Genomic DNA, 11480 nt, shown 5'->3' with positions numbered 1-11480 from the left:
CACAACATGGAAAAACCACTTCATATACATTAGGATAGCTATTATCAAAATAATGGAAAATAAGTGTTGGCGAGGGTGTAAGAGAAATCGGAACCCTGGCGTATTGCTGGTAGGAATGTAAAATGGTGCAGCCTCTATGGAAAACAGTTTGGCAATTCCACAAAAAGTTAAACATAGAATTACTATATGACCCAGCAATTCTACTTCTAGATATACATTAAAAAGAATGGAAATCAGGGACTCAAACAGACAATTGCACACCAATGTTCACAGCAACATTATTCACGATAAGCCAAAAGGTAGTTACAACTCAAATGTCCATCAACAGACGAATGGGTAAAAAATGTGGTCTATACATACAAAGGAATATTACTCAGCCATAAAGAGGAATAAAATTTTGACATATGCTGCAACATGGATGAACCTGGAGAGCATTCTGTTAAGTGAAATGAGCCAAACACAAAAGAACAAATTCTGCATGATTCCGCTTGCATGAAGTCTCTAGAATAGGAAAATTCATAGAGACAGAAAGTAGAATGCAAGTTACCTGGGGCTAGGGGACAGGAGAGTTTAGGGAGTTACTATTAATGGCTACAAAGTTTCAGTTTGGGATGACGAAAAAGTTCTCGGAATGGATTGGGGTGATGGTTGCAAAACACTGTCAATGTACTTAATGCCACTGAACTGTAAGTTTAAAAATGGTTAAAATGATAAATTTTGTGTTATGTATATTTTACAACAATTTAAATTTTTTAATCATAAAAATAGGGAAGAAGGAATTTAAAAATCTTTCCACAATAAAACAGCAAGTCTGGATGACTTAAGAGATGAGTTCTACCAGACTTGTTTTTCTTTTTTCAGGGTCTCACTTTGTCACCCAATCTGGAGTGCAGTGACATGATCATAGTTCACTGCAGCTCCAAACTCATGGGCTCAAGAGAGCCCCCTGCCTCAGCCTCCCAAGTAGATGGGACTACAGGTATGCGCCACCATGTCCAGCTAATTTTTAAATTTTTTGTAGAGATGGGGTCTCACTATGTTTCCCAGGCTCAGACTTGTTTTTCATACAGTATTTTTAGTTTTATTTTTCCAGCTTTATTGAGGTATAATTGACAAATAAAAGTTGCAGATATTTCAAGGAATACAACATGATATTTTGAAACATGTATACATTGTGAAATGTTTACCAAAATCAAGCTAATTAGCATATAATTATGTCATATAGTTATTTATTTAGGGTGAGAACACTTAAGATCTCTCTTGCAAATTTCAAGTATACTATACAGTACTGTTAACTATAGACACCATGCTATACATAAGATCTCCAGAACTTATTCACCCTGCATAACTGATGTACTCATTCCCCATCCCTCTCCAGTCTCTAGTAACCAAGATTGTACTATCTGCTTCTGAGAGTTAGACTTTTTTAGATTCCACATAAAAGTGAAATAATGCAGTATTTGTCTTTCTGTGTCTGGCTTATTTGACTTAGCATAATGTTTTCCAGGGGCATGTATGTTGTTACAAATGACAAGATTTTCTTCTTTTTCAAGGCTGAATAATATTCCATTATATATATAATATGTATAGATACATACATACATGTCATATATATCATATTTTCTTTATCCATTCATCTGTCAACAGGCACTCAGGTTTATTGCTCCATGAATTAATATAGATGTGTTTGCAGACAGGATTTGTCTTAGGAGTTTTGCAAAGCTTTGACCTGAAGGAATATGTGAACATGTTGGTTTGCATTTCAAATGCTGTTACACTCCGAAGGGCATCTCTGAAAGATAGTAGCGGCTGTATCCCACAAGGCGCCGCGTTTCTCAGACCTAAAGGTTTGGATTTGCTTTGTAAAGCAAAGTGAATCTGTTAAAAACTACAGGATGAGAGCTGACAATAGAGTGCCCCCCGGAACAGACAGCTTCCCGAATGGCTAAAAGCAAAGCCCTCGTTTAAACACTCCAGACTACCTGTCTCCATTCACAATAACCTAATAAATATGGAGCCAACATAATCTGTTTAATTCCTTTGTTAAGTGATAAACTTACTTTAGAACTTGGAAGTTAATCTTTGAAAGATTTTGTAACCATTTGTTCATGTAGATAGAATTAGTTAAAGGATCTGTAAAAGCCTTTTGAAAATCTGTTAACCTGAGAGGAACTACCTGTTGTTATGTAAATCTGTTACCCCTGGCAATTAATCACTATTCCCTATAAGTTATCATGTAAGACCTCACTGAGGCTTTTTGAGACCCACGGAGAAGGTCTAGGCCCCCTGAGATCCCGCTTTGCCTATAATCTTCATAAACTTATAAAACTATATCTTTGTCTCTGTGTATTCTTTTAGTTCTTTTATTTTCCATTTTTCTCTATTATTTTCTTATCCCTTGCAACTCTACCAAAGGGACCCGGTTTTTTGCGGGGAACGTTGGCCACGTTCCCGGCACAGGTTGCTTCCATATCTTGGCTATTGTGAATAATGCTGCAATGAACATGAGAATACAGATATCTCTTCAAGATACTGATTTTATTTCCTTTGGATATAATGGAAGCGTGCTTGCTGGATATATGGTACTTCTGTTTTGAGTTTTTTGAGGAAACTCCATACAGTTTTTCACAATGGCTATACTAATTTACATTCCCACCAACAGTGTATAAGGGTTCCCTTTCCTCCACATCCTTGCCAACACCTGTTACCTTTTGTTTTTTTTATAATAGCTATTCCAACAAGTATGAGCTGATATCTCATTGAGGTTTTAATTTGCAAAGCTTGAGGCACCACACTGCCTGATTGCAAAATATACTACAAAGTTATAGTAATCAAAACAGTATTGTACTAAAATAAAAACAGACACGTAAACCAATAGAACAGAACAGAGAACTCAGAAATAAATCCACAAATTATGGTCAACTGATCTTTGACAAAGGTGCCAAAAACACAAAATGGGGAAAGGGTAGTCTCTTCAATAAATGGCATTGGGAAAACTAGATATCCATATGCAGAAGAATGAAATTGGACCCTTATCTCACATGATATACAAAGATTAGCTCAAAATGGATTAAAGACTTAAAGATAAGACCTGAAATTGTAAAATTATTAGAAGAAAACAGAGAAAAGGTTTTTTGACAGTGGTCTTGGCAATAATTTTTTGAATATGACCCGAAAAATAAAGGCAACAAAACCAAAAATAGACAAATGGGATTGCATCAAAATAAAAGGCTTCTGCAAAGCAAATGAAATAATCAACACAGTGAAGAGACCACCTACAGAATGGAAGACAGTATTTGCAAACCAAATATCTAATAAGGGGTTTATATCCAAAATATATAAGGAACTCAAACAACTCAATAGAAAGAAAACAAATGAACCCATTAAAAGATGAGCAAAGGACCTTAAAATACATTTCTCAAGAGAAGATATACAAATGGCCAGCAGGTATTTGAAAAGGTGCTCAGTATCACTAATTATCAGTTTCATTTTTTAAATGTACCCAACAAGTGGAGCCAGGTCATTTCTTGGCTCTGATTGCATTCAGCAATTGCTTTTGAGCATTTCAGTGCCTTTACCATCTCAACAAGTTCCTTAGATTGTCTCTTGTAGTCCTTTTTTGTCCTGCCAGGCACTGCCTCTGCTATTTTTTCCCCCATCTTTCAGGTTATTTGAAGGAGGACCTCCTCCATATTCTTTCTTAAATTATCAAAAGCCTTTTTGTTTGTCACCTTTTTGATGAGGGTTAAGTTTTTAGAGACTCTTTTCTTTGCCAATAAGTTCTCTTGACTCCAGAAAAAGAATGTATATTCATATAATTGGTAATAACTTCCCACCTCAAATTTGTTCCAGCAGAAAAAAAGCCATACCACGCTAATTAGCAACTGCAGGCCAATCCTCTTCTGACCAATTTTCACTGCCATTTCCACCTTCGACAGTTAATTTCTGTACGTGCTTAGATTGCTTGTTCCATACAAGCCTCAGCTTCCTCTCTCTTCTATAGTTTCCTCATTTATTTCTTCTATCATCTGCCTCTGCTAGAGCAGCTATTCCTACTGCTTTTGTGGAAGTGTTTTACTCAAGCACTGTAAACTTGCTAGTTTGAGCCTATCACAAAGTTTTTCCACTTCTTCCATCATTTTAACCTGCTCCTCTCATCGTCAGAAAAGTGATTCCAGGTCTTCCTTGAATTTCAAAGTTTTTGCCTTTCCCCTTTAATGGCTCTTTTCTGGATATTTTTTTCCTTCTTTGCAGATAATGCCTGCTGTCTAACTTCCTCTTCTTCCTCCTTAGCTATCCAAGCAGCTTCTAATTCTGCTTGGCTTTGTTTTTTGTTGTTGTTGTTGGTTTGGTTGGTTTTGTTTTTTAGTTTCTTGCTTCTTTCATTTTGCTTCTACTCTGGATTCCTTCTCTGCTTCTTTATTGGCTTTTTCTTTGAATTTTTTTATCCTGTATCACAGTTATATGAATTATCAACTAACGTTCTCATTCGTTTCTTCTTTTTTTCTTTTTCTTTGTCACTCTGTTCTGCTTTTCAATCCCTCTCCTCTCATCATGACATTCTGCCTATTTTTCTTCTGCATTTAAATAAGAAAATTCTCTCCAAGAATCAAAATTATACCAGAAGGAATAAAATGATGAATTAATAAAACCAAGTGTAGGAACTTTTTTTTTTTTAATTTGACCACCTGGAATCCCTTTTAAACATGGGGGAAAACATTTTGAAGAAACCGTCCCTTGCTTCACTTTTAGAAAGAACTGAGTTATTGAACCCAGGATCTACACTGTTAAATGCTCCTCTTTCCACTGGATCAGACATTTTATAAACTTTAGTTATGCAAGTGAAATAGTCACTATCCGCTTCCTTTGTTGGTTCACCGGCTGCTTCCCGTGATGTTATCGAACGTTGCTTTATGAGCTGCTTTGATCTGTTTCTGTGTAGCTTTGTATCCTACATGGCCAAGTCCAAGAACTGCATAATGATCCTGGTTCTTCCAATTCTTGGATCAACAGTTTTCAGCATGAGAAACTCTCCTAACTGCAATTCTTCATCTTCTTACCCTCCAATTCAGAGGTCAGCGTGATGGTGATCGTAGTGCCCTGGCCAGGGCAGCGGTCAGTGCTAGCCCTGTGGGCATAGCAGTTCCCGTCCCAGGCAGAGGGCACTGGGTGTTCTGTCCACCTTGACCACCCTGTGCAAGTAGCACTTCTTGGCTCTATGAAGACCAGGAACCCGCACATCAAGACCACCAATAACCACTTCCAAATGGAGCCTCCCTGCCACAGCCATTTCTTTCAGACTTTCAAAAAACAGATCACTTTAACTTCATACAAACATTTCCAGAAAAATCCCACCTCACCCCTCACTTATTCTGAGACCCTAGTGCCAAAAACTCAGATAAGGTCAATATGAGAAAGGAAAATTACAGGCTATCTCCCTCATGAATACAGTTTCAAAGAATGCTAAACAAAATTGTAGCAAACTGAACCTAAGTGTATCTAAAAAAGATAATTATACCATGACCAACTTGAGTTCATCCCAGAAATGTTAGGACAGTTTAATTTTAGAAACCCTAAAAATGTCATCTATCACATTAACAGATTGAAGAGGCAAACCCTATAAGCATTTCAATAAACACATGCAGAAAAAAATTTCAAAATCCATTCCGAACTTCAAAAAACATCTTCTGGTACTAAATTAATCTGATCAGTGATATCTTAAAAACCTGCAAAAGTATCAGACTAAATGGAGGAATTGTTAGAAACATTCTTTTCTAAAAAAGGATCAAAACTAGAATGCCACCTACCACCACATCTATTTAAGGATGCACAGCAGTCCTAGCCAATGCAAAAAAGAAAAAGAAAGATTAAACTAACAAGGGCTGGAACGGGAGGTGGGGGCCAAAGTGTATGAAACGGCACACAAGACGGGTCTGACACAGGTATCCACGGAGATGATGAGGATTAAATTACACCCTAAAAGAAGCACTAAATAACAAGGGAAGTAGCTAGTATGAATTACTTCATTTTATATTCTCACACCACTCTTGTACGAGGTATTTTCAGTTAACTAACATGTTTTTCAAATGAACAAAGTAAACAAAATTGGGCCGGATGGTAAAAGCTTTATTTTATGAAAATAAAAGTGCTTTTACAAACCTGAATTTTCTTTAGTACAACTGGCGTATCCTGGTCCCATACATGGTTTACTCCTCCATCAGTAATATATGCTTTACATGCTGTCACCATTTGGTTTGTTACCTAAAATAAATATAGGTACAAAATAACTATTGGCAAAAAGTGAAATAAAATTCCTATAAATTTTTTAAACCACAAGCAAAAATAGTAATTGATGAAGTGAATGAATCACAGGATACAAAAAACAAAGAAATATACATTCTAGACAGAACAAAGAAAACCCAAAGTCATATTTACCTACAACATTTAAGTCAGTGTCACTGGGGCCACAAATTTCGAAGTCAACTACTTGTTGCCTATTTTCTACTTGTCCATTCCTCCTTTCATTAGGTCTTAAATCCAGTTCAAGTGTGATTCTCTACCTTCCTTCAACATGTAGACTAAATGTAAATGAAACTACCTCTCATATCCACCAAAACAGTAAAGAAAAAACAGAAGAGCCATTTAGAAATGGTCAGGAGATTGGATCAAGATGGTAGGTTGATACAGAACTTTGGGACATTCCTAAAATATAGAAAGCGCACAGGATCAGATCTACAGGAGAGGGAAAGGACTAGAGAAAACCAAAACCCAGTTCTGAAAAAGGCTGTTGTGAAGTTGAAATGGTTCTAGAAAATTTCAAGATCAGAGACAATGTGAGGTGACCCTCAGTTGTGATCCTGCACACTGAATTTGGAGCAACTTATATAGCAGGCAATAGTGACCTTTGCTGAAAAGGACAAAGCCATGGGTTTGTGCCACAATCTTAGAGAGGTACAGCCATGCCCCAGGTAGCTACTGCACCCCAGGAGGACACATCAGAGAAAAAAACCTACCCACATTCCGCTCTCAACAGTAAGTCACACACCTCTACCCTACAAGAGACAAACTCCAGTGAACAGAATGAAAGGCAAATTAGGAGTCTCAAATAAAAAGATGGGCAGATTTGGAGGCTCATAAAATGACACCCCAAAATATGGCACATTGACATGCTGAACTAAAGAAGCAACCTCAAGGTCTCTCTTACCTTCCTCCACCCCTCCGGGTCTCTCAATCCTATGCCTCTCCCAAAGCACAGGAGGAAGCAGCTCTCTGAGGTTTCCTTACCTACCTAAAGACTGGACTTGCCAAAGAGAACACAGTTGCCTTCCATTCCCTCTCTGAAATCCCATTATCCATCTAAGAAGAGAAGACTGAGGAATGCAGCTGTACCGAGACAGACTTTTTCATAAGATAATTTCTACCTCTCAGGTTCATTCAGATCCCAAAGAGAATCATTTACAAGTTAATTTCTGTCTCCTGGGTCCATTTATTTCCCCCTAAAAATCATTTACTACCCCTCAAGATTGACCCCTAAATCTCCTGCCCCTATGAAAAGGGGTATATGAGCATCTGGACCTCATTAGGTTATTGGGTAATCACTCTCCTTCAATTCCCCCCATGCTCTGCACATTAAATAATTCTTATATGCCTGGCCAGTCATGGTGGCTCACATCTATAATCCCAGCACCTTGGAAAGTTGAGGCAGGAGGATCACTTGAGCCCAGGAGTTCAAGGCTGCAGTGAGATGAGACCCTGTCTCTAAAAAACAAAATAAAATAAACCAAAAAAAAAATTTTATGCCTTTTTCTCTTATTAATCTGACTCTTGTCAGTTCATTTTCAGTGAATCTTTAAAGGGCAGAGGGAAGGCTTTCCCTCCACAACCAAGAATCACCAAGCAATTAAGGAAAACAAACTCGAGAACTAAGGCATTAAACTGAACAAAGAGAAGAAACACAGAGAGGTATAGGTAAAACCTTTTAAAATATCTTTCATTAACTAAATTAACTGATGAGAAAGATACAAGAGGAATTTATAACCATAAAAACAACTAGAGAACTTGTAAATTCAAATCTTTATTGTCAAAATTAAGAAAAATGTATTCTATTGATGAACTGACCAGCAATTGGTACACAAATAGCAAATGAGTGAGCTGAAAAGTCAAAGGACAAAGATGGGAGGAAAAAAAATTAAGAAAACTGGAAGTCAGACTCAAGGGGAGTGAATAAATTGAATAGGTGGGTTAGAAATAATCAAAGGCAAAAGAGGACTATTTCCCAGGAATAAAGAGAAAGTCTCTGGATTGAAACAATCCAGCAAGTATAGAACAAGATAAATTTAAAAAGACCACATCAGTTTGAAACTTTAGATGTTCAAGGATAAAGAAAAAATCCTAAAAGCTTCTTGAGAGAACAAAACCAGTTACCTGCAAAGGAAAAAAGAATCAGATTAGCACCAAACTTCTCATCAACAATATTGGATACCAGACGATGACTAAGCAATATCTGCAAAGTTCCAGGAGAAACGATGTTGAACTTAAAATCCCAGTCGAACTGGCATTTGAGTGGTTGGAAAAAATAAAGCTATTTTCAGATACCTAGGAATTCAGGAAGTTCACCACCCCCAGACCCTCTCTGAAAAAATTACTTGAGAATTTTTTCAGCCAAAGAAGTAATGAATCTAAGGAGGAAGATGAGGAAATCACAAAACAGCGGTGATCAAAGAAAGTAGCAATACTTAGATTGATTCTAGTCTGCATACTTGTTGACCCATAATGTTGAAAAAATGTTAACAATAACATGGAACTGTTTAAAGAAAAAATGATTCAATGATACTTGCATGGTAAGGAAGACTTTATTCAGGACCACTGTGATAGGTGTAAGGGACCACTGCAGTGGGGTCTTGCAGTGGGGAAGAGAGAGTGGGCTCAACTCCAAGTACAGAATGGGCAAGTGGGAATTTATAGCCAAGGAGCAGCGCAGGGGTCAGCAGAGGGAAAGTTACTAAGAGGAAACATGACGGGTAAGAGGGATTTTGGCAAAGCTGACCTAACAGGATTCTTACTTAAGACAGGCCAAGGTGATGAGAAATCACCTGGGGGATGGTATACGATGGGGAAGCTGATCAGATATCAAGGGTGATCAGATATAGAGGACAGGAGGGTTCTTGCAAAACTGACTGAGCAGGGTTCTTTGCTAAAACTAGATTTTACAAGGAAGTACACAGATGGGCCTAGCAGAAGATTCAGAAGCCTGGCTGCAGCGTGGTCAAGCAAAGAATCTTGGCCAGAACTAAACAATCTCAAGGTGGGACACATATAGCAAGAACAAGGGAGACAAGTGAAAGGGAAAAATCCCGAGATCTGAGATTCTTGTCTAATTTAGGACATAGAGAGTGATAAAATCTATACTTTGCTTTTTAAAACAGCTGAAATGTGACTGTGACTTTACATGTTTAGTTCTGCTGGAATCATTTACAAAGAAATTCTACTCATGTGTTTCTTGGATAATTTTTCAAATTATTTAATGTAATTTACCGTATGGTGATACACAGGATTTTACACAAACCACAGTGCTGGTGGCAGTAACTAAAGAAGCACTGTTAACAGTGAACACAAGCCTTATTTCTTGAGTAGAATCAAAACCACGTGAAATGAATGAATTAGAAAACCACCAGCTACTTTTTTTCTTTGAAGTCTTGGAGTTTACCTCTGACAAGGAGAAAGGTACTGATGACCCCTTCCATTCAGTACAACTGCCTCCCGTCAACACCTATCTTTCTTTGTCCACTGGAAGGATTAAAATCCAGAACTCTGAGAGGCACTCAGACTTCCCCACTCCCCTCCCAGGCTCACAGGGAAAGAATTAACTTTTTCACAAGATTGCATGTGTGATTTCTCCCCTTAGAAACTCACCTTGATGAACAATGAGGTCATTCTCTCTGAGGTATTATAATACCTTGACACACCATGAATCATTCTGATGGCATTAATCAGATTTTGTATCCCATGTGCCATGGAAACCTAAAATCAAAACATATTAAGTGAATTCCCTCATATGTTTATAGTTTTAATAACCAATATTCTACAATATTCAGAACTCGAAACATACACAAAATAGTATGACATTTTCATCTGAAAGTCAAATTTTACTAAATGCAACGTGGTATCCTAGACTAGATCCTGGAACAGAAAATAGGACATTAGTTTTGACAAACATACCAAGGTAATGCAAGATGATAACAGGAGAAACTGGGTGAACAGAATTCTGGACTATCACTGCAACTCTTCTGTAAATCCAAACTTAAAAGTTATTTTAAAATAAAATTTCAGAGGTGAAAGCAACTTTAAAGAGTAATAGTTCAATTTGCTCTTTTTAAAGATGAAGAAACCGACACCTTGAGGGGTAAAGTATTAGTTATGGTCAGAAAGCTAGTTAAAAACAAGAAATCTGACTAGAACTCATTTTCACTTATTTAACTCAATTTACCTTTCAGCAAACTTTCTAAGTGCCATGAGTTTCTGAAGCTATTGGGAAAAATCCAAAGGGAAGAATTTGTGAGGAGCTCACAGCAGAGTTAAAGGGACAAGCATGAACAAGTAGAACACGTAGAACAAAGGAGAACAAAGCAGAACAAGTACAAGAAAGATATAAAACAATCACTAACGTGTATTAAATGCTTACTATATGCCAGGCACTAGACAAAGAGCTATACATATTCTCCTAACATATGCTGACAACCACTGCCACTTAAGGCAGGTTTGATTTCATCACACACAAAACATCACTGATTGTAAGACTACACCATTATTTTATGTACTACTGAGAAAGGGAAAAAAACACCCAAGATGGGGAGTTTACCTCCCACATAAAACTAGGCCACCAGTAGGCTAAACCCTCTCTGTTAAGGTAAACATGAAATAAACCAACCTTGGAGGAAAATGGAGAAACAAAACTTAGACGCTACCAGGGGAAGGAGAGAAAACTCCGCTGAGAATTGGTACCACAAGCTGGTACTCAACTGCAGTTGGAATTCACACTAATGGCACCAAAAAAAAAAACCCAAAAACAAAAACACCCTCAAGGAGAGAACTCATCATTTAAGATGTTATCAAGCCACATCCACAATGATTCAGAAAACTTGACTGACCGAAAATATGTCCTGAGTTCAGAGAAGTTAAAATGTGAAGAAATGTGTGTCTTGGAATCTATAAAATAAAATATTATTATTATTCCCATTTTGCAAATGAGAAAATGGAGAGGTAGGTATTTTAAGTGCCTTGCCCAAGATCCCACAGCTATAAGTTGTACGGTAGAGATTTTGAGACCCTGCTGTAACCATGTTGCAAACCACTATGGAAAAACAGAGAAAGCCAATGGCACCCTGCCTTCAAGTAACTTGCCTTTTAATTGACAGAACAAGATAAAATATATAAAAAATTTCTTAAATGGTGATGGAATCAATAAAAGAAAAACAACTACT

General features: G+C 37.3%; 1 protein-coding gene and 1 pseudogene across 1 annotated transcript in view; both read right to left on the bottom strand.

Annotated features, from left to right (window-relative positions):
• Positions 1 to 11480, bottom strand: part of DNAH8 (dynein, axonemal, heavy chain 8) — a 375229-nt gene that overhangs the window by 333507 nt on the left and 30242 nt on the right. Inside the window, 2 exon segments of the mRNA XM_012658131.1 lie at positions 6160 to 6261; positions 9913 to 10020. Of these exon segments, the coding sequence (XP_012513585.1) occupies positions 6160 to 6261; positions 9913 to 10020 (210 nt within the window).
• On the bottom strand, positions 3663 to 5290 carry LOC105821426 (annotated as a pseudogene).

The sequence above is a fragment of the Propithecus coquereli genome, unplaced genomic scaffold, assembly GCF_000956105.1.
Source record: "Propithecus coquereli isolate 6110/MARCELLA unplaced genomic scaffold, Pcoq_1.0 Scaffold574, whole genome shotgun sequence".
Lineage (NCBI taxonomy): Eukaryota > Metazoa > Chordata > Mammalia > Primates > Indriidae > Propithecus > Propithecus coquereli.
Note: the sequence above shows the minus strand (reverse complement) of the source record. Positions and strands in the feature narration are given on the sequence as shown.